The sequence below is a fragment of the Podarcis cretensis genome, assembly GCF_951804945.1.
Source record: "Podarcis cretensis genome assembly, chromosome: 1".
In the NCBI taxonomy this organism is placed as follows: domain Eukaryota; kingdom Metazoa; phylum Chordata; class Lepidosauria; order Squamata; family Lacertidae; genus Podarcis; species Podarcis cretensis.
The window spans coordinates 130,451,772-130,475,990 of record NC_137170.1 but is presented as its reverse complement, the minus strand read 5'-3'; the positions used below and the strand labels follow the sequence as shown (position 1 = coordinate 130,475,990).

Here is a 24,219-nt window from a genome sequence, read left to right as displayed (position 1 = left end):
TCTGCCAGAGCCCGTCTTTGCATGCAGGAGAAGTCCCTAACTCACTGAAGGCATACCCTCCAACACTTCTCCAGTGAACATAAGGACATCCTAAGGAACAGCAAGACATTCTGGGATCAAATCAGAAACTGGCTTCTGTAAATCCGGGTCTGTCCCAGGGAAATAGGGACACTTGGCGCTTCTGTGAAGGTTTGAGACCCATGGACTACTGTCACTTGGTTGAGCTGACCAGCTGATGGTGTTTCCTGGTGTGTGGCCACTCTCAGCTGCTTGGAGCCACAAGGCAGGGCAAAGGTGGACAAACTACCCCAGAAGGAGCACAACGTGTCTCCCATCAGAGGTACTGCCCCTCCCTTAACACCCCATAGACCCCTAAATAAGTTATAGATATATGGTCTGGGACAGGCTGGGCCAAACGGGGGCCTGCAGGCACCATCAGTCGACTGCTTAGCAGCACCTGCAAAGGCCCCCAGCAAAGCACTTTGCTGGCATGCACAAAGGAGTACAGTGGTACCTTGGGTTAAGTACTGTATTGTTTGCTCTATAAGACTCACTTTTTCCCTCCTAAAAAGTAAGGGGAAACGTGTGTGCGTCTTATGGAGCAAATGCAGGCTGCGTAGCTATCACAGAAGCCAGAACAGCAAGAGGGATCGCTGCTTTCACTGCGCAAATTACTTGCCTTGCCCCGGGTGCTGATAACCCACGCTACGCCACTGATAGTATGTCCCTATTTTAATCAACCATCCCTCATCCCATTCTTTTCTTACACCTCTCACACATCTGCCAGTACACACAAATGCCCCTTCTGTTCCCCCTTCCGCTTCGCTGAAGGGGCGATGCACAGCTCTCCCTCTCTGCGCAGCACCCCTTCAGCAAAGCGCCTCTCCTGGCCTCTGCCTTAGCAGCGGCAGCCTCTTCCGGGCAGAGGGAGCCTTCATCCTGCTGCCCTGAAGAGGCTTCGTGCGGCTATCCCAGAAGCCAGAACAGCCAGAGACTATCCTAGAAGCCAGATCCCTCTTGCTGTTCTGGCTTCTGGGATTCAGAATATTTTTTTTCTTGTTTTCCTCCTCCAAAAACTAGGTGCGTCTTGTGGTCTGGTGCGTCTTATGGAGCGAAAAATACGGTGCTTAATTCGTTCCGGAGGTCCGTACTTGCCCTGAAACTGTTCTTAACCTGAAGCACCACTTTAATTAAGGGGGTCTCCTGCTGCCGCCGTGCTGCCAGAGCACGATTTCTGTTCTCATCCTGAAGCAAATTTCTTAACCTGAAGCGCTATTTCTGGGTTAGCGGAGTCTGTAACCTGAAGCGTATGTAACCTGAGGTACCGCTGTACATCAAAACAGGTCACCTGATGCCATTGCGACATCTGGAGGCTGACAGGTGGACAGATCTAGTTCCCCACCCCTTGGTGCGCAAGATTGCAGCTTCTCTCTTTCATGCCTCCTAGTTGTGTGTGGTCTTCAAAGAGATCATCATCATTATTTGTAAAAACAAACAGCTCTTCCAAAGATAAGTGAGTGCCAAGGAAAACAACACACCGTTTAGGGATCGGCAGGTGGTGGCTGGGTTGGTGAGGAAATACTTTTAAGTGACATATACATGTCATTTATATTATTGGCCTTAAAGACAATGGTGCTCCGGAGTTAGGTAAAGGTAAAGGGACCCCTTTAGGTCCAGTCGTGACCGACTCTGGGGTTGCGGTGCTCATCTCGCTTTACTGGCCGAGGGAGCCGGCGTACAGCTTCCAGGTCATGTGGCCAGCATGACTAAGCCGCTTCTGGCGAACCAGAGCAGCGCACGGAAACACCGTTTACCTTCCCACCAGAGTGGTACCTATTTATCTACTTGCACTGGTGTGCTTTTGAACTGCTAGGTTGGCAGGAGCAGGGACCGAGCAACGGGAGATCACTCCGTCGTGGGGATTCGAACCACCGACCTTCTGATCGGCAAGTCCTAGGCTCTGTGATTTAACCCACAGCTTATTCAGTGCAGACCGAATACTAAACTAATGACCTGAATCAGAAGGTGGCAGCTTCCTAGGTTTGCATAACTGGGCATTGTCACCTGAAGACCACCTTGCCGTTGGGTACGTGGCCAAGATGGATATAATAATAATAATAATAATAATAATAATAATAATAATAATAATTTCTTTATACCTCGCTCATCTGGCTGGTATTCCCCAGCCACTCTGAGCGTCTTCCAACAAAATATTAAAATACAGTGGTCTGTTAAACATTAAAAGCTTCCCTAAACAGGGTTGCTTTCAGATGTCTTCTAAAAGTCTGGTAGTTGTTCTTCTCTTTGACATCTGGTGGGAGGGCGGCTTACAGGGCGGGTGCCACTACCAAGAAGGCCCTCTGCCTGGTTCCCTGTAACTTGGCTTCTTGCAGTGAGGGAACTGCCAGAAGGCCCTTGGAGCTGGACCTCAGTGTCCAGGCAGAACGATGGGGGTGGAGACGCTCCTTCAGATATACAGGACCGAGGCAGTTTAGGGCTTTAAAGATCAGCACCAACACTTTGAATTGTGCTCGGAAACGTACTGGGAGCCAATGTAGATCTTTCAAGACCGGTGTTATGTGGTTTCGGCGGCCGCTCCCAGTCACCAGTCTAGCTGCCACATTCTGGATTAGTTGTAGTTTCTTGGTCACCTTCAAAAGTAGCCCCACATAGAGAGCATTGCAGTAGTCCAAGCAAGAGATAACTAGAGCATGCACGACTCTGGCGAGACAGTCCGCGGGCAGGTAGGGTCTCAGCCTGCGTACCAGATGGAGCTGGTAAACAGCTGCCCTGAACACAGAATTGACCTGTGCCTCCATGGACAGTTCCGAGTCCAAAGTGACTCCCAGGCTGTGCACCTGGTCCTTCAGGACCAGGGAGTCCTCCACACCTGCTTGCCTCCTGTCCCCCAAAAACAGTACTTCTGTCTCGTGAGAATTCAACCTCAATCTGTTAACCACCATCCATCCTCCAACTGCCTCCAGACACTCACACAGTTCCTTCACCGCCTTCACTAGTTCTGATTTGAAAGAGAGGTAGAGCTGGGTATCATCATGGCTTTGCTGTCTGCCCAGATAAGAAATAGTGCTATTGCAGGAATGCCCTGGATGGAAGTAAAGGAGCAAGGGTGGCAGTGAAGAAACTTTAGAATGGGAATGGGAGACGGGGTTGTGGGACTGTGCCAGGGGCCGATTTAGGTTTGATGAGGCCCTAAGCTACTGAAGGTAATGGGGCCCTTTATATGTCCAGCTGTCCTTTGTCAACAACAAATTGTCACTGTTTTTTGTGTTGCATATATGCTATATGGTAATTTATGTAGCTAACAAAATATGTATTTTATCAAAGTAATTGTTGAACTGAAATACAATTAAGAAGAAGTATATTAATAGTTAAATTTTTTGGAGGGCCCCTAGAGAGTGGGGCTCTAAGATATAGCTTGTCTAGCTTATATGTAAATCTGGCACTCGGACGCAGGTGGTGCTGTGGGTTAAACCACAGAGCCTAGGACTTGCCGATCAGAAGGTTGGCGGTTCAAATCCCTGCGATGGGGTGAGCTCCCATCGCTCAGTCCCTGCTCCTACCAGCCTAGCAGTTCGAAAGCACTTCAAAGTTCAAGTAGATAAATAGGTACCGCTCCAGCGGGAAGGTAAACGGTGTTTCCGTGTGCTGCTCTGGTTTGCCAGAAGCGGCTTAGTCATGGTGGCCACATGACCCGGAAGCTGTACGCCGGCTCCCTTGGCCAATAAAGTGAGATGAGTGCCGCAACCCCAGAGTCGATCACAACTGGACCTAATGGTCAGGGGTCCCTTTACCTTTACCTTATGTCCTGTTCAGGCGATAATGTCTGAGACAGTTATTCCAAAGCTGCCCAACTGAAACACAAACTGAGGGGGGTTCATTTTGCAAATGCCGTACTTTTAGACGGCTGTTTCTCACGCCATGCTGGTCTTTCAGTGTAGGAAAATGGGGAGATGCAGGTACTCCTCGTGCCAGTTTTGGTACTAGGAAGTAACCATGTCCTGCTTCCCCCCCAGTTTCCTACATTCCTGGCAGAAGTGTGTGTGGAGGAGAATATATCTCATGCTAAAGAGGGGTGTGGCCAGATTATTTGTTTATTGCGCACCTGTCCTGATTTGGTATGCAGGGAAGCTAGATTACGCCGATGTGGCGATCACACAGGGTCCCCGGACATTTGACGGTTTATTGACCCTGTGCCACCACTGTGATTGCTTTCTTCGCTGCCACCAACCCGTTTCTCACGGGGACACACGGAGTCCAGTCAGTTGTCAACATTAACAAATGATCAAGTTTATTTATAGGCATGAACAAGCTTATGGTTTCAGTTAATTTTTCTTGTCAGTTTCTTAATCTTAGTTCCTTAACTGTCCTATTCGTTCCTAACAACTTCAAACTGATTATCCCAACTACAGTGGTTCCTCGCAAGATGAAAAGAATCCGTTCCGCGATTCTCTTCGTCTAGCGGTTTTTTCGTCTTGCGAAGCAAGCCCATTGACGGCTTAGCGGATTAGCGCTATTAGCGGTTTAGCAGCTTTTAGCGGCTTATCGGATCAGCTGATAAGCGGCTTAGCGGCTTAGGAAAAGGGGGGGGGAGGAAAAAAAAGTCGGAAAAACTCGCAAGACATTTCGTCTTGCGAAGCAAGCCCATAGGGAAATTCATTTTGCGAAGCGCCTCCAAAACAGAAAACCCTTTCGTCTAGCGGGTTTTCCATCTTGCGAGGCGTTTGTCTTGCGGGGCACCACTGTAACTATCTGACTCCACCTAACAATTCCTCTCACTCTCTCACAACACAACTTGACCAACCCACAGACTATTCCTCCCTCTTCTTTCTCCAACTCCCAACCCTCAACTGACTTCCACACAACTCCCACTCTAACTCCTCCTATCAGTTTCCACTGGCCAATCACGTCACACTCATTTACCCCCTTCCTTATGACCCACCTAGGAGGCAAACGCCACAGACGACAACTTACTAAACATTCATTTTGACTTGTTTTCAGGGTAGATGACGTCAAGAATCACCCCACACTTTCCAGTCCATTTCCCTGCCACTTTCCTTATTGCAAAAAGTCTGCTCTTTCAGAGAAACATGTTTGTTGTGCAAGACTCCTCCGCCTCTAGGAACATTGACTATAACTGCACAACCTGAATTTGATGGGATATGACTGAATTCCTCCTAAACAGCGGAAGTCTAGAAGCTTCTGAAGACCAGGTCTACCTACAAGCAAGCAAATCAGAATGGGGCGGGGGGGGGGGGGTTCTGGTATTTGCCGATATGTGATTGAACCCTGCCTGAGAAAAGCAACAGTCTGAGAAGGACTGTAGTTTAAGAATTAGCCTTGAGACGTCTCACACCCCAGCACCAAAGCCTTCGATGAATGGCTGCAAATGAGATCAAACTGAAGTCCTGAGAGCAGCTCAGGTATCTGTCTACTCAGTGTCCAAAGGGCAAGTAATTGTATCGCTCACATCCATCCCACATCCTGTAAAGGATAATATTCCATCATCTGTGTTGCCCATAAATGCATCTCTGCTGCTGATTATCCCCAGGGAAGTTGGAGAGGCCCTAATAAATCAAAGCAAGGAAGTTGGCCCCTTTATAACATCCTGATACTTTGCTTTCCTTCACACTTCTCCTCACACATCTTCTCAGCATGGGGGGGGGGACCTGTTTTGACCACCCAAATCATAGCTAGCTACACTTCTGTTTTTTTGTGGCTGGGAGTGGGAGCAACTTATTACATTGGTCTGAGACTCAATTTGCACCCAAAGTACAACCTCGCAACACACAGATTGTCACTGTTTTAAGGAAGAGTTGAACCAAGATGCGTTAGCTTTGATCTATCATGTTAGTGTTTTTCCCCAGAAAAGCTAAGTCGATTTCCACACATTCTCTGTCTTGGAAATAGTGTGTCAAAGCCAGAAGCCTGTCTGTGGCTTTAAGAAAGAAGGTAAAAAGGTAAAGGTAAAGGACCCCTGGGTGGTTAAGTCCAGTCAAATGTGGCTGTGGGGTTGCAGCATGCATCTCGCTTTCAGGCCAAGGGAGCTGGCGTTTGTCTGCAGACAGCTTTCTGGGTCATGTGGCCAGCAGGACTAAACCGCTTCTGGTGCAACAGAACACTGTGACGGAAACCAGAGCGCATGGAAACGCCGTTTACCGTCCCGCCGCAGTGGTACCTATTTATCTACTTGCACTGGTGTGCTTTTGAACTGCTTGGTTGGTAGGCGCTGGGACAAAGCAACAGGAGCTCACTCCATCGCAGGGATTTGAACCACCGACCATCTGATCGGCAAGCCCAAGAATCTCAGTGGTTTAGACCACAGCGCCACCCATGCCCCTTTTAAGAAAGAAGACCTCTTTCTTGGGAAGGGAGGCTACTCTGTGGTTTACAGGAAAGTTTGTGGCTGGCAGCCAGCGCTGGAGAGCTATAGCTCCCTATAGATACTTCTGGTTCAGCCTGGCTGGATAAAAGTAGAGCTATTTTCCTGGAAATAGAGTTGCCATGAACCTTGTTCTCTTGTAATGGCAATGGCGCCCACCTGAGAAGAAGAAGAGAAGAGTTTGGATTTGATATCCCGCTTTATCACTACGTGAAGGAGTCTTAAAGCGGCTAACATTCTCCTTTCCCTTCCTCCCTCACAACAAACACTCTGTGAGGTGAGTGGGGCTGAGAGACTTCAGAGAAGTGTGACTGGCCCAAGGTCACCCAGCAGCTGCATGTGGAGGAGCAGAGACGCGAACCCGGTTCCCCAGATTACAAGTCCACCGCTCTTAACCACTACACCACACTGGCTCTCAGTGAGAGATGCCGGAACTGAGTTCCGGCAAGTTCCGGCTGAAAAAATGCCCTGGCTAAAAGTCTACGCAATCTCAGCTACGTTGCCTCTGGGCCAAAATCGAGCAGGCTAAGGTCGTCCGCAACCTCAGAAAGACAGCAAGCTATGGGGCTTGCGTGAGTTTTAAACCTCCTGCGCTTCCATATCAATAGCACTAGAAAAGCCAGTTTAAGATCTTTGGGATCCCTCCTCCCTCGCTGCTTCTTTTGCTGAGCTTCTTCCTAAAGAAGAAGAAAAGGGAAAGGGGGAGAAAAAAAGAGCTAACATAAAATGAGCTCTTTGTATACAACTCTGGAGGGAGTTTTCAGAACTGAAACTGTCGAGTTGTTACGGGCTTACTCACAAGGATTTCTGCGCCTGTGTGTATGGCGGAGTTCAGAAGCAGAAATCAACTGGAAGATAAAACCCATGCTGTGCGCAAAGGTGTACTTTATGAACTTCCCTGGTGTGAGCAATGGAGAGCTGGGGGAGTTAAGCGGTTTAGCTAACAAATGCCGGAGAATCACAGATTAAGAGAAAGAAGCTCCCTTGGCTCCCTCCCACAGCCCTGTTTTCTTTAGTGCGGCTGGCAGGAGCAGAAATCTGCCGCTGATTCGCTATAGCCTGACGCATATTATACAGAGGTCTCGGTCCAATTACGCCGGAAATCAATATCGATATACTTTAAGGTGTTGCCTCATATTATATAATATTATAAAAACCTACTAATCTTTATCAATGCCTCAATGTGACATTGCAGAAGTAGAACGATGTTTCTGTTTTGGTCAAAAAATTTGATATCTCTATAGCCTAACTTGGGACGCAGGTGGCGCTGTAGGTTAAACCACAGTGCCTAGGACTTGCCGATCAGAAGGTCGGCAGTTCGAATCCCCGCGACGGGGTGAGCTCCCATTGCTCGGTCCCTGCTCCTGCCAACCTAGCAGTTCGAAAGCATGTCAAAGTGCAAGTAGATAAATAGGTACCGCTCCGGTGGGAAGGTAAACAGTGTTTCCGTGTGCTGCTCTGGTCTGCCAGAAGCGGCTTAGTCATGCTGGCCACATGATCCGGAAGCTGTACGCCGGCTCCCTTGGCGTGTAAAGTGAGATGAGCGCCAGAACCCCAGAGTCGGTCACGACTGGACCTAATGATCAGGGGTCCCTTTACCTTTACCTATAGCCTAATTTAAGGAGAGGCAAAATAAGTTTGACTATACAATTAAGCTTGATAATAATTTTGACAGACCCTCCAAGTGTCCCTATTTTCCAGGGACAGTCCCGGATTTACAGAAGCTGTCCCAGTTTCATGATTTGATCCGGGAATGCCCTTCTTTTCCTTAGGTAAAGGTAAAGGGACCCCTGACCATTAGGTCCAGTCGTGACCGTCTCTGGGGTTGTGGCGCTCATCTCGCTTTATTGGCCGAGGAAGCCGGTGTATAGCTTCCGGGTCATGTGGCTAGTATGATTAAGCCGCTTCTGGCGAACCAGAGCAGCGCACGGAAACACCGTTTACCTTCCCGCCGGAGCGGTACCTATTTATCTACTTGCACTTTGACGTGCTTTTGAACTGCTAGGTTGGCAGGAGCAGGGACCGAGCAAGGGGAGCTCACCCCATCGTGGGGATTTGAACCGCCGACCTTCTGATCGGCAAGTCCTAGGCTCTCTGGTTTAACCCACAGTGCCACCCGCGTCCCTGCTTTTCCTTAGGACATCCCTATTTTCATCAGAGAAATGTTGGAGGGTATGGAGTCATGTGACTCCCCCCCTCGCAAGCCAAGGAGATAAGTAACTATATTATACAACCTTTAGAAGATATCTGAACACAGCCCAGTATATGGAAGTTTTTTCATGTTTAATGTTTTATTATGTTTTTATATATGTTGGAAACAACCCAGAGTGGCTGGGGCAACCATTCTTGTCCTCAACATGTGACTCTCCATCTAGATTAATTCCAGATCCTGCTGTTTCTAGATACCGGTTTGAAAACCCTCCCATTGGTTGGATTATCTACACCTTTTCCTCGCCACACATGCCGTCCAGGTGAAGGGGTTTCCTATTTGTTTCCCAGTTCTGGTTTCCCTGTTATCAACTTGACATAGTTTTCAGCATTGCCTTAACCACAGGGAAAGCAGCAAAAATCTCTACATAAGAGGCTCTTCCCTTGGCAGTTTATACCCCCTGCAAATCGCCTGGGCAAATCCATCCACGCCATTCCGTTCTCGGCCTGCTCAGCCTTTGATTCCTGATGTATGAGGCTGATCTGAGAATTGATTTGCTCTCTGGGCAATTCCTTTCATCTGCTTTGCACAGGTGCAAAAGCGGTATCAAAGAAGACCACACAGCCGTAAGGAATGGCGGCAAGGAGAGCAGAATCGAGCCCGTATTTGCCAGACTTCTCTCCCACCAACACCATGCTGAGGCTTTGTTTTCCTTCAAATCGCACACCTCTTGTTGTTGCAAACTGCCTTGGGAACTTTCAGTGATGGCTGAGTAAGAACTCCTCAGGAGTAGTGTGAAATGAAAGCCTACACTGGCAGGAATGCACATTACGTTTTTGTATAGGTGAATAAAAAGGTAAAGGTAAAGGTAAAGGTACCCCTGCCCATATGGGCCAGTCTTGACAGACTCTGGGGTTGTGCGCCCATCTCACTTAAGAGGCCAGGGGCCAGCGCTGTCCGGAGACACTTCCGGGTCACGTGGCCAGCGTGACATCGCTGCTCTGGCGAGCCAGAGCCGCACACGGAAACGCCGTTTACCTTCCCGCTGGTAAGCGGTCCCTATTTATCTACTTGCACCCGGAGGTGCTTTCGAGCTGCTAGGTTGGCAGGCGCTGGGACCGAGCAGCGGGAGCGCACCCCGCTGCAGGGATTCGAACCGCCGACCTTTCGATCGGCAAGTCCTAGGCGCTGAGGCTTTAACCCACAGCGCCACCTGCGTCCCAGAGAGGCTTCTAGGCACATCTAAAATGCCTCTTACGAAAATGCGCAGTGTCATGTTCCTACTAATTTCTGACTTGGCCCAGTGTACCTGAAGGAGTGTCTCCACCCCCATCGGACACTGAGGTCCAGCTCCGAGGGCCTCCTGGCGCTTCCCTCACTACGAGAAGTGAGGTTACAGGGAACCAGGCAGAGGGCCTTCTCGGTGGTGGTGCCCACCCTGTGGAACGCCCTCCCACCAGATGTCAAGGAAATAAACAACTACAGTGGTACCTCGGGTTAGTACTTAATTCATTCCGGGGGTCCGTACTTAACCTGAAACTGTTCTTAACCTGAAGCACCACTTTAGCTAATGGGGCCTCCTGCTGCTGTTGCGCCACCGGAGCACAATTTCTGTTCTCATCCTGAAGCAAAGTTCTTAACCTGAAGCACTATTTCTGGGTTAGCGGAGTCTGTAACCTGAAGCGTATGTAACCTGAAGCGTATGTAACCCGAGGTACCACTGTATCTGACTTTTAGAAGACATCTGAAGGCAGCCTTGTTTAGGGAAGCTTTTAACGTTTGATGTTTTATCATGTTTTTAATATTCCGTTGGGAGCCGCCCAGAGTAGCTGGGGAAACCCAGCCAGATGGGCTGTGTATAAATAATAATAATAAATGATAATAAATGATAATAATGGTCATAATGATCATAATGATAATAATTACAGCCACTGGAAACTTGAATCTTAATTTCCCTGTTCTATACCTAGGGTTGGATGGGGTGTTAGAGGAGAGGTAGTATCTCTGGTGGGGCATTTACATTGTAATATTGCAAACAGTGTGCTCAACAATTTACAGTAACAACTTAACAATGTGGAAGCTACTATGTTATTAAATCTGAAACAAAAAGCTTGGGCAACAGCTCGGATTGGAATAATTTAACAATTTGGGAGTTGCTGCGTCATTAAACTTCAGACGATAGACTTGGACAACAGCCCAGATTGGAAGACTGGAATCAGTTTCCTTTCATTCTGCTGCCTCCCCACCCTTCCTCAGATTGCTTTGGACTGGTTATGACTAATTTATTTATTTATTTATTTGTTCCTTGTTTCTTTTTAATTCTATCAGTCCCCCACTCCCCAAACCATGCTTTAGGGATTTTTTTTGAAAAAACCATCAACGCACAACGTCAGATTTTTGGTGAAATTGTGACCCCGCGGGTTAGGGATTTTTTAAAAAATTGTTTTTCTGCGGATTAAGGCGCTGAGGGCTGATTTTTTTGGTCCATGATAAAACGTGCTGATTACATTGCCAAACCTTGCAGGGGAGAATTTGCAACAGTTTGGCACTGTTTTTGCGTGAATTGGATAACGTCAGATTTTTGGTGGAATTGTGACCCCCGCGGGCTAGGGATTTTTTTTCGCAAAAATGTTTCTCCACGGGTTAAGGTGTTGAGGGCTGATTTTTTTACCTATGATACAAACCCTTTTGTTTCTACCGCCAAACCTTGCAGGGGAGAATTTGCAACAGTTTGGCACCGTTTTTGAGTGAATTGGATGAGTTCAGATTTTTGGTGGAATTGTGAGCCCGTGGGGTGGCTAAAATCTTTATCAATTAGAAGAAGAAGAAGAAGAGTTTGGATTCACTCCCTTTAAAGGTAAAGGTAAAGGTACCCCTGCCCGTACGGGCCAGTCTTGACAGACTCTGGGGTTGTGCGCCCATCTCACTCAAGAGGCCAGGGGCCAGCGCTGTCCGGAGACACTTCCGGGTCACGTGGCCAGCGTGACATCGCTGCTCTGGCGAGCCAGAGCCGCACACGGAAACGCCGTTTACCTTCCCGCTGGTAAGCGGTCCCTATTTATCTATTTGCACCCGGGGGTGCTTTCGAACTGCTAGGTTGGCAGGCGCTGGGACCGAGCAGCGGGAGCGCACCCCGCCTCAGGGATTCGAACCGCCGACCTTTTGATCGGCAAGCCCTAGGCGCTGAGGCTTTTACCCACAGCGCCACTGCGTTCACTCCCTTTAAGGAGTTTCAAAGCGGCTAACATTCTCCTTTCCCTTCCTCCCCCCAACAAACACTCTGTGAGGTAAGTGGGGCTGAGAGACTTCAAAGAAGTGTGACTGGCCCAAGGTCACCCAGCAGCTGCATGTGGAGGAGCGGGGAAGCGAACCCGGTTCCCCAGATTACGAGACTACCGCTCTTAACCACTACACCACACTGGCTCTCAAATACACTGAGCAATTGGGAAAGGAGTTGATTCATGGCAGGCGTTTAATCTATATTCTATGTCTAGTCCCTGAACTTTGTTCTGAGTTACTTTGCTTACTTTGCTAAGTAAGAAATCACCCTGTGGATGTGTATACTAAAGAGCAGGGCACAGTGGACCTGGGTTCAAACCAATCCCCAGCGAGAAAGGCCAATAACCAGGAATGCTAGGAGTTGAAATCCAACCACCGTTGTAGTGTATTGCATTAGGCTATCCGCGCTGCACAGAACAAGGTGGGTGGTTCACAGTTCACACGTACACATTCACCCCTTCATGACTGCCACAACAAATAATAAATTGGATGTGTGAAGCATCTGCCCAGATTAAATAGCCATACAGCCTTCAAATCACTTAATATCACATCAGAAAGCTTTTCAGGGGAGGCTAAGATTGCCGGAAGAAATATCAACAACCTCAGATATGCCGATGACACAACCTTGATGGCAGAAAGTGAGGAGGAATTAAAGAACCTTTTAATGAGGGTGAAAGAAGAGAGCGCAAAATATGGTTTGAAGCTCAACATAAAAAAAAAACTAAGATCATGGCCACTGGGCTCATCACCTCCTGGCAAATAGAAGGGGAAGAAATGGAGGCATTGAGAGATTTTACTTTCTTGGGTTCCATGATCACTGCAGATGGTGACAGCAGCCACAAAATTAGAAGACGCCTGCTCCTTGGGAGAAAAGCAATGACAAACCTAGACAGCATCTTAAACAGCAGAGACATCACCTTGCCAACAAAGGTCCGTATAGTAAAAGCTATGGTTTTCCCAGTAGTGATGTATGGAAGTGAGAGCTGGACCATAAAGAAGGCTGATCGCCAAAGAATTGATGCTTTTGAATTGTGGTGCTGGAGGAGACTCTTGAAAGTTCCATGGACTGCAAGAAGATCAAACTTATCCATTCTGAAGGAAATCAGCCCTGAGTGCTCACTAGAAGGGCAGATCGTGAAGCTCAGGCTCCAATACTTTGGCCACCTCATGAGAAGAGAAAACTCCCTGGAAAAGACCCTGATGTTGGGAAAGGCGGAGGGCAAAAGGAGAAGGGGACAACAGAGGACAAGATGGTTGGGCAGTGTTCTCGAAGCTACCAGCAAGAGTTTGACCAAACTGTGGGAGGCAGTGGAAGACAGGAGTGCTGCCGTGCTTTGGTCCAGGGGGTCACAAAGAGTCGGACACGACTAAACGACTGAACAACAACAACATGGTCATCTTGAGTTGCAAATCCACAGCAGAAATGCCATGAGAGGTTATCTGAATTAAGTGCCAGTGCAGTTTAAGGGGTATAGGTTTCCACCAAATAACTTTTTGAAATGCTGCTCTTTGAGAAGGCTCCGGTGGTATGTAGAGAGACCAAAATCATATGCTTGCTTTTCCTTTGTTGTCCTAGCTAAAATCATAATAAGCGACCGAGAAAGCTGAATTGCATCCAGCCTTGCGAAGATAGGAAACTTTTAATGGCCCTTGACTCTGCAATCTAGGTCTTGTTGGCATGGAGATATATATTTTTTTCAGCTGTTCTGTACAGCAGCGTGGCCTCTCATGTTCTTTGCACTGCTTCTACCAAGCAGTTTCCTGATAATTCCATCTTCAACATCCCCTCAAAGTGGAAACCATCAAGAGCAGCATTTGTTTGATTTCCCTCTTGCCCAGGCTCTTTAAACTTCCGGCAAGCAAATTGTGATCAAAGTAATTACCCAGAGGCGCATCCTCATGGCCTTAATTGAGCATCTTCCTTGAAGCTAGCTGGGATCTCTTTTGGTGCGAGAAGGGAGGGCGGGGAGACACGCTCTGTCTTAATTTGGGAAGGATCCTTGGGTAGCCACTCTTACGATCCCAAATCAAAACTGAAAATAAACGATGGAACGGCATTTTTACCTAGGTGGTCAGTGTGAATCAAGGGCCTTTTTAACACAGGATGCGCAGCAAAGGGCATGTACCACACCATGTGTACATGTTCTGGTAAGTCATTGCTAGGAGCGGTTGCTTGGCAAACATTGCATATACCTGGTAGGAGCAAAGCAGTTGAAAACATGCCCTTATGTGGACACTTTTTGCACAAAAATTCTTTATCAGTGGATGTTAAGTTGTGGGTGAACATATCAGACAACACAGCCATTCTTCAAACAGCTCTTGTTTAATCACAGGCCAGAACTGAACTGAACTGAAGGTTTCAGCCAGCCTGCTTATATAGAGCTCCACTACAACGCAACAGTAACAACTTTCTGTAACTATCCAATCACTGAACGTCACTTTCAATCCCTTATTTGCATATGTGGACCTGAACTATCTACAGTATCCCCCTGCTGGCCCAGGGTGAGAACTTCAGTACATAATAGTGGAAGATCTGTTTGCCTGCAGACTAGCCTCTAGAGAGTAGGTTTTGGCCCTGCATACCTGAAGGAGCATCTCAGCCCCGATCGTTCAGCTTGGACACTGAGGTCCAGCGCCGAGGGCTTTCTGGCGGTTCCCTTCCTGCGAGAAGTGAGGTTACAGGGCCTTCTCGGTAGTGGTGCCCGCCTTGTGAACGCCCTCCCATCAGATGTCAAGGAAATAAACGACTCTCTGACTTTTAGAAGACAGTACTGGGAGGTTTTTTATTGTTTGATCTTTTGTTGTGTGTTTAATAACCGGAGTGGCTGGGGTCAGACGGGTAGCATATAAATAAATTTGTTGTTGTTGTTGTTGTTGTTGTTGAGTAGAGAGGTGGCAATAGAAGTAAGGCAGAGCTGGTCCACTGCTTTCACTAACTCTGCATTTGTTTGATCCAGCCTGAATTTTCATCCTGGTTTTGTAAAATGCAAGGCCTCTGAGAGAGCTAGAGGACACTGCTCTGAAAAGATCATTAGCAAACGAGAACAACATTATACCGCAGGAAGGAGAATAAGGAAATTATTCAAGCATTGTAGTGTCAGTCCCTACAGACCTGTAGAAACACTATTAAGCTGATGTGAAAGAATCATCGCAAGAGCAGACACAGAAAGGCTTCTCTCTAAGTCATTGTGACTCTGCATTAATTTGCTCATTAAAGACCCTCTGCAGTCTAGTGAGAAATATAGAATTCCAACCAAGATGCCTCAAATAGGGATGGACAAATCAAATAAATTCAATTTCTCCATGCATAAAGGCCTGATTAGTGGACAAAGAAGAGAAAACTCTCAATTGAACTTTGCTCAGTATTTTCATTTCACCCAGCTGAGACACAGAAGGGTGATAGGATCAACACACTCAGCTTTTATCGAGTTTACATCGGCAACAGGGCTAATTAAAATATCAAACGTCAAATGGCTGGGTTGAGAACATCTTTCTGACTGAGAAATACCTTCACACCAGTCACAAACATGACAACTGAGTGACAAAAAATTATTTGCCTGTGACTAGTTTTCATGGAAAGCCACAGCTGTCTTCATAAAGAAAAAATAACTTTATGTGTTAGAAGTGCATAAAGTTAAGCAAAACACATTAAGCAGTTTAGTCCTTTATGTACAGACAAACTACACTAGAAAGCTAGATGGGTGTGTGGGTGATGAATTTTTACAAAACAGATGACACTTGAGGTAACTTCTAGAAGGGAGAAGAAGGAGTTCTTTAAACCCGACACATCCCGTTAAATTTATTCCTCTATTCACATAAATGGATAAACTGTTGACAGTTTTCTCCCTTGGCTCCGTTTCTACCTCATTATAATGTCATCCCAACCATACGCCTCTCCCCATCTTTGGTGCAGGTATTTTATCTCTTAAAGTGTGTAGAAACTGGAGTACCTTGTAAGAAGTTGCCAACATCCTTCTCCTTTCTGCTGTCTGTTGGTGGCAACCTGGAGACTCCTTTCTCCTCCTTACGCTGCATGAGATGTCTGTTCCCGCAGAGGCCATTTTGACTTTTCTGGTCCCCCTTTCTGGATTCAGCCAGAACTCTCTCATCCCCTGATGCAGAAGCACAGGGAAATGGCGTCAGTCATCCTTTTTTGCTATACGGAGGAAGCATTCTGTGTCCAGGGCAGCTTTCTACCAGCTCCACCTGGTACGCAGGCTGAGACCCTACCTGCCCATGGACTGTCTCGCCAGAGTGGTGCATGCTCTAGTTATCTCCCGCTTGGACTACTGCAATGCACTCTACGTGGGGCTACCTTTGAAGGTGACCCGGAAACTGCAATTAATCCAGAATGCGGCAGCTAGACTGGTGACTCGGAGCGGCCGCCAGGACCACATAACACCGGTCCTGAGAGATGTGCATTGGCTCCCAGTATGTTTCTGAGCACAATTCAAAGTGTTGCTGCTGACCTTTAAAGCCCTAAACAGCCTCAGCCCAGTATACCTGAAGGAGCGTCTCCACCCCCGTCGTTCAGCCCAGACACTGAGATCCAGTGCCGAGGGCCTTCTGGCGGTTCCCTCATTGCGAGAATTGAGGTTACAGGGAACCAGACAGAGGGCCTTCTCGGTAGTGGCGCCCGCCTTGTGGAACGCCCTCCCTACAGATGTGAAGGAAATAAGCAGCTATCCTATCTTTAAAAGACATCTGAAGGCAGCCCTGTTTAGGGAAGTTTCTAATATTTAATGCTGTATTGTTTTTAACACTCGATTGGGAGCTGCCCAGAGTGGCTGGGGAAACTCACCCAGATGGGCGGGGTATAAATAATAAATTTATTATTATTATTATTATTATTATTATTATTATTATTATTAACCCTAGCAGGTGTTATAAGAATTCTGAAGTCTCATGTTCATAAAGGCAAACACACGCATTAACTATATAAAACCATGTGTCTGAAATAGTACAGGAAGGCCATTTTGACTCTCCCAAATTGACCTCAATATATTTCTCAGCAAGGAGGGAAGAAATGGGGAAAGACTCCCCACAGACTTTTGCTTGCAACTCCTGTCTTAAGTGCGTATTTATGTATGAATAAGGTGAGCAGATGACCTGGATTCAGATCATCACAAAAGAATGGCCAGGCTGCCCAGATAAAGCAACCAGTGACCATTATCAGGTATCCTGGCAGACAGCATTTCTGCTGTAGACCGCTTCCTTCGGTGATGTATGTATGATGTTTAAGGGTAGTGGTCTTGGGCTACAGGGTGCGCAATTTCAAAAGTTGATATAAGGGCTCACGCACCATTTTTCTGGGTTCTCTCCTCTCTCCTGCGTGTGATGAGTGGGGACCCTGTTGCAACAGTTCCTTGAATAAAGATCAGGCTTACTAGCTGTTTTGCTTCTCTATATTTTCTGGTTGGCCTCTGTTATTTTCTCCTACCAATAGGGAACCCACTTAAGGACTCCATATGGGCTCTTGGATACCTCATAGGGGAAAAGGAGCAGTCCCCCCCCCCTTATAACACAGGTAAAATCCTGGCAAATTTACCCTTGGTGCTTTGCTCATTTCCTGTGCTGTGCTGGTTCCCTCGCAGCTCCCCTGCTTGTTGCCTTTTCAGGGGTTCCTTTGAAAAAGAGAAGCCACATTTTGTTATACAATCTGTCAAGTTTTACCAGGGAGGGTTACAGCAACCTTCCGCCTCTTTAGTAACTGTTGCTTTGTGAGAGCCTAGCATCTTGTGCCCAAGAGCAGCAACGCAGCATCGTTTGACGCTGCCCGGGCACAGAGGGTGACCAGAACCCGCTGGGACAGCCCAGTTGATGCCACTGTAATAAATAAAATTAAGGTCTTCTATATATAATAAGGGACGCGGGTGGCGCTGTGGCATAAACCACAGAGCCTAGGACTTGCTGATCAGAAGGTCGGCGGTTCGAATCCCCGCAACGGGGTGAGCTCCCATTGCTCAGTCCCTGCTCCTGCCAACCTAGCAGTTCGAAAGCACGTCAAAGTGCAAGCAGATAAATAGGTACCGCTCTGGCGGGAAGGGAAACGGCGTTTCCGTGCACTGCTCTGGTTCGCCAGAAGCGGCTTAGTCATGCTGGCCACATGACCCGGAAGCTGTACGCCGGCTCCCTCGGCCAATAAAGCGAGATGAGCGCCGCAACCCCAGAGTCGGTCACGACTGGACCTAATGGTCAGGGGTCCCTTTACCTATATATAATAAATGTTCATAAATGTACCAACCAAGCACGTACATAGATATGGGGACCACATGTCTGGAGCAGCACAGGAAGACCGTCCTGAAACCATTTTGACCAAATGTTTTCTCTGCAAGGAGGGAGGGGGTGAGGGAACCTTCTCATTGTTTCAGGAATTGGGTAATCACCATCTCAAAGGAATGGCCAGACTACCAGGAAAGGCAATCAGATAACCTGGCAGACAGGAAAAACAACAACATTCAAATTTCTGTTGTAGACCGCCTTTTCTGTGATGTAGGTATGATGTTTGTGGGGTGTGATCTTGGGTTACACCCCTTCTGTGATGTATGGAGGGGTGGTTTTGAGCTCCAGGGAAGGGAATTTAAAATGTTAAATTAAAAAGGGCGGGTACACCTTTGTTCTGGGTCCTCCTCCTTTCCTGCGTGTGAGGGGAGCACCCTGTTGCAACAGTTCAATAAAGATCAGGCTTACTAGCTGCTTTTGCTTCTCAATATTCTCTGGTTGGCCTCTGTTATTTTCTCCTACCGATGGAGAACCTACAAAGGACTCTATAAGGGTTCTTGTGTCCACCAGAAGGGAATAAGGGCAGATTTTGTTTACAACACCGTTGACGCCACCAGACGGGTACGCGCTGGGTGGGGGGCAGGGGGAGTGAGCCCACTGAGCCAGTCAAACTCGTGCCACTGGAGCCAAGTGTGGCTTTGTTGCGACATCCGCCCGTCTGCACAGGGGGAAGCCCCGCCAGCTAGACTGGTGACTGGGAGAGGCAGCCAAGACCATATAACACCGGTCCTGAAAGATCTGCATTGGCTTCCAGTACATTTCCGAGCACAATTCAAAGTGTTGGTGCTGTCCTTTAAAGCCCTAAATGGCCTTGGCCCAGTAGATCTGAAGGAGCATCTCCACCCCCATCGTTCAGCCAGGACACTGAGGTCCAGCACCGAGGGCCTTCTGGCGGTTCCCTCATTGTGAAAAGTGAGGTTACAAGGAACCAGGCAGAGGGCCTTCTCGGTAGTGGCGCCTGCCCTGTGGAACGCCCTCCCATCAGATGTCAAGGAAATAAACAACTATCTGACTTTGAGAAGATTAGAAGATATCTGAAGGCAGCCTTGTTTAGGGAAGTTTAGGGAAGATCTTTTATCGCCCTTCTTCTTCTTCTTCTTCTTCTTCTTCTTCTTCTTCTTCTTCTTCTTCTTCTTCTTCTTCTTCGTATTCTGTTGGGAGCCACCCAGAGTGGCTGGGGAAACCCAGCCAGATAGGCGGGGTATAAATAAATAAATAATGATAATAATAATAATAATAATAATAATAATAATAATAATAATAATTAACAGGGTGGCCCTTGGTGGGTGAATCTCCCCGACACCCACAGAGAAGTTTTGTTTTGTTCCTGTTTTTATTATATATTTTGTGTTTTTATCTTGTGTTTCTATGCTTTGTACTGCTCTGAGGTCTACAGATGAAAACTTTAATTGTTATTAATAATAATAATAATAATTTATTTCCCGCCATCTCCAATCCTGGATTTGAAATTCACAACACGTCCTTTTACTCTCCCACCAAAGAAAAGGCGGTTCCCTTTTTAATTTTCCAGCCGACTCTTACCTTTCCATCTTTCCATCAGAGCTGTCACCTGATTAAAGAAATGTTCCTTCTAACTCGGAGGGGTTTTCCTATTGCCTTGGCAAGGGATTGTTCGGGGGGGGGGGAGAGGAAAACCACCCCACCCCAAAACTTAGCTTATCTAGGTGAGCCTAGCGAGGCGAGAAGACATGGCTCCGGGGAGATCTGTGCCCGATTAGAATTTAGGAGCCGACAGCTTCTAGTCGCCTGAGCGCAAGTCGCTAGACTGTCTCCTTCCTTGTTCTGCTCATCTCATGATTGCATAACACTTTCTCCTTGGGGTAAGAACCGGCAGTGACAAGAAAATGAGCAAATGAGGATGCTGATAGATGAAGGAAGGAAGAGACATATTGAGAAGCGATGAAAGAAACATCTGGGGGCAGTGGCCAATGCAGGGAAGGGTGGATAATCTCATTTTCCCTACTCCAGAGCAGAATCCCCATAGGAAGCCATGCTTTTCCAAAGTGAGGCCTTTTGGGGGAAAGTCCTGAGGACCTTCTCCTTCAGCTCTGATCTTGTTGACAACATTTTACGGGCGGTGAATGAAAGGTGTCTTCCGCAAGGTTGCTAGGAGAGGGGCTGTAGATCGGAGGAAGAGGGCAGGCTTTGTGCCTGGCATGTGGCAGCTTTCAAACTCAAGCCCTGGCACCTCCCATTAAAATGATCAGGGGGCAGCAAGTGATGGGGAAGATCATTCTTCTCTAGAGGACAAGACAACACTTGTGCTAGAGGGGGGCAGATCTGCACCGTGGATTTAAAGCACATTCAGTGCATCTTCAAAGCCACAAAAAATTCTGTAGTTTCTCCCTCACAGAGCTACAATTCCCACACCCACAATACCGTTCCAAGGATTCTTTGGTGGGAGAAATGTGCTCTGAATGTATGGATTGGGTCTGCTGTCTCCCTGCCCTGGAGTAAGGCAGCTTCCTCTGTTCCTAAGAAATAAACCAGTTTCCTAAATAATAATAATTTGGGGTGGATTTCAATTTCTTGCCACTAAAATTCTGGCTGCCGTTACCCCATACATGAACGTTACCCCATACATGAACATCAATTTTCCTTTTTCAGTTGGCAATATACTTAAAAGAAATATTTCTGGTCTTTTTTTAAAATGTTATTTTAAATCTTTTTTTTTTAGTATTTTTTGGGAAAATACTAAAACACCTAATATAGTAGACTGACAAACATTAATGGTAGAATACTTGCAGCTAGCAAAGGTGAGGGGAAGAGTAACAAAACAAAAAGTCCACAAGGAATGGAGCATATTTAAAGAATATTTGAAGAACAATGGTATAAAGGGTAATCTCCTGGCAGACCTAGAATGAGCCTTGTAGTATATAAAGATAATTGACAATTTATATAGAAATATGATAAAAAATAGAAGAAATAAGTAACTGTGTGGTAAAAGTGTATTTAGCAGATAACGTACAATGAGAACGTTTGGAAGTTTTTTTTTTGAAACCTCAACTAGTTTTTATTCTTTATTTTTTTCCTTCTTCCTTTCTTTTTGCATAAATTGTAGTAAAAAAAAAAAAAAATCCCCCCCGCCACCCCTATGCTAGGAGAGCTAGACCTGTAATTTAGTTTTTCAGATAACAGATCCTGATTCTGGAAATGCGAAACCAGCTTTCACAACATGCGATTAAGAAAATTTACCAAACACATCAACAACACACTTTCTCCAATTCAGGCGTCCATCAGCCCTGTAAGCCATAAGAATACAAGACAATAATATAGATTTCATAGAATTTAGTGCAACTGCTATACAAGACAAGGAAGCGAGAAGTGGTTTCATTGTCATAACTTTCCCTGTAAAGGACCATTTTACAGCTTTAGTTTTGTGAAGACGCCGGGAATTTGTGGAACAGATCATTGGCTCCTACACAGAACTTCAATGCCTGAGTTTCCCTTGCTAGAGATCCATTTCCATTAAACAGGTTTGAGGTTGTTTCATTTGGGTTTAATTTGTAGTGTAGACAGACACACCCTGCTTTTGTTTGGTAGGCCTATTGAGAGTGCCAAACTCCCCATGCAGAGAAGCTATTTTCCAAAGCAGAGACATACCTTAAGGCTTCAGCCTTTGCTATTTTAATTGAAGTCGGGTTTTTTTTTATAAACCAAATAATTCATAATATCAAATTGCTTTGGGATTGTGGCCAACAAAGTAAGGTCTGAAGAACATGCCACATACATTTGAGGTTATGTCCTCATAATAAAACATCTCTGGCCATTTTAATAATGTTTTGCAAAGTGGATTATTCCATATATGCTTTTCTTTGTCTGTCTCTGCATGTAAATTGCCACGTAATTATCTCCTGTTTGAACATACCAGCCTTTTATCTGCACATGGGGCATAACCCTCATTCTTCTGGGTAGCAAAGACTTGGACGGCTTCCTAGAATGATAAATACCGTCAAAGACGCACTCGTGGCTCGTTGAGACATAATTTCTGTATATCTATTTCATCATGCCTGAAAATGTTCCATGCGCTTCAGCAGTTTTGTCCTATTTATTGACTTACATGCTTACTTGATCATGTTATTAGACCCATTTGGATTTCTGCTAACATGGTGCTGCCTTTGAAGAGGGTTTAGAAACCTCAACTGGTTCAAAGAGTTGCAGCCAGATTGTTGACTAGGGTTGGTTAACCCTGGCTGCACTGGCTACGGAGCGCCATTCAAAGTGCTGTCTGTTATCAATAAAGCCCTATATGACTTTGTTGTTGTTGTTTAGTCGTTTAGTCGTTTCCGACTCTTCGTGACCCCATGGACCAGAGCACACCAGGCACTCCTGTCTTCCACTGCCTCCCACAGTTTGGTCAAACTCATGCTGGTAGCTTCGAGAACACTATCCAACCATCTCGTCCTCTGTTGTCCCCTTCTCTTTGTGCCCTCCATCTTTCCCAACATCAGGGTCTTTTCCAGGGAGTCTTCTCTTCTCATGAGGTGGCCAAAATATTGGAGCCTCAGCTTCAGGATCTGTCCTTCCAGTGAGCACTCAGGGCTGATTTCCTTCAGAATGGAGAGGTTTGATCTTCTTGCAGTCCATGGGACTCTCAAGACTTTCCTCCAGCACCATAATTCAAAAGCATCAATTCTTTGGCGATCAGCCTTCTTTATGGTCCAGCTTTCACTTCCATACATCACTACTGGGAAAACCATAGCTTTGACTATACGGGCCTTTGTCAGCAAGGTGATGTCTCTGGTTTTTAAGATGCTGTCTAGGTTTTTCATTGCTTTTCTCCGAAGAAGCAGGCGTCTTTTAATTTTGTGGCTGCTGTCACCATCTGTAGTGATCATGGACCCCTTCATGGATCACTGCCTTGCCGTGATGAAGGGGCTTAAATAACTCAGAGAAGCTATGAACTATGCCAAGCAGGACACCCAAGATGAACAAGTCATAGTGGAGAGTTTTGACCAAATGTGATCCACCTGGAGGAGGAACTGGCAAGCCACTCCAGTATCCCTGCTAAGAAAACTATATGACTTAGGTCCAAGCTATCTGTACCTGCCTGGGTTCGGAGATCTTCGAGGGAAGCACACTGTTTGCTTCTAGATCAGCCCCACTGTTCAAAAACATCACCATGATAGGCAGGGCCGGATTTCGGTTTGATGAAGCCCTAAGCTACTGAAGTTAATGGGGTCCTTTATATGTCCAGCTGTCCTTTGTCAACAATAAATTGTCCCTGTTTTTTGTGTCGAATATATGCAACATGGTAATTTATGGGCCTAATAGGTATCTAAAGCCATTTGCACATAACAAAATATGTATCTTAACAAAGTAATTGTTTTTTTATCTTACATTTTGGAAATGTAAATCCAGTTGTTTTTTTCCTTTAATTTTTTGGGGGCCCCCCAAGAGAGTGGGGCCCTAAGCTATAGCTTGTTTAGCTTATACGTAAATCCGACACTGAGTTGCCATATCCTCTCCCCGGCAAGTTATGTAAAAATAAAGGTAAAGGACCCCTGGACAGTTAAGTCCACTCAAAGGCGACTATGGGGTGTAACACTCATCTCGCTTTCAGGCTGAGGGAGCCGGCGTTTGTCCACAGACAGCTTTCCAGGTCATGTGGCCAGCAGGACTAAACCGCTTCTGGCACAACGGAACACCGTGACGGAAGCCAAAGTGCACGGAAACGCCATTTACCTTCCCGCCGCAGCGGTACCTATTTATCTACTTGCACTGGTGTGCTTTCGAACTGCTATGTTGGCAGGAGCTGGGACAGAGCAATGGGAGCTCACCCTGTCGTGGGGATTCGAACCGCCGACCTTCTGATTGGCAAGCCCAGGAAGCTCAGTGGTTTAGACCAGGGGTCAGCAAACTTACCGTGCCTCGGCCCGGTGTCTCCAATGCCGATCGCGTGGCAGGCCAGTGGGCGGGGGAGAGCATGCCTATATCCGTGCGCACACGCTATTTCTGGTGCACTTCCGGGTTGGAGGAGCACCGGAAATAGCTTGTGCGCATGTGCACGAGCCTCCACCAACCTGGATGTGCACCGGAAATAAAGCTTGCACATGTGCACAATGCTTGCGCATGCGCACAAGCTATT

General features: G+C 46.8%; 1 protein-coding gene and 1 long non-coding RNA gene across 2 annotated transcripts in view; both read right to left on the bottom strand.

Moving 5' to 3' along the window:
• Positions 1-24,219, bottom strand: part of LOC307220863 — a 176,447-nt gene that overhangs the window by 28,364 nt on the left and 123,864 nt on the right. The window lies entirely within an intron of this gene.
• The window catches only part of KIAA2012, a 176,296-nt gene that overhangs the window by 106,218 nt on the left and 45,859 nt on the right, over positions 1-24,219 (bottom strand). Inside the window, exons 13-14 of the mRNA XM_079990599.1 lie at positions 17,377-17,452; positions 15,779-15,940 (exon numbers count right to left, since the gene is read on the bottom strand). Coding sequence (XP_079846725.1) covers positions 15,779-15,940; positions 17,377-17,452 — 238 coding nt within the window. The remainder of the gene's footprint in view (positions 1-15,778; positions 15,941-17,376; positions 17,453-24,219) is intronic.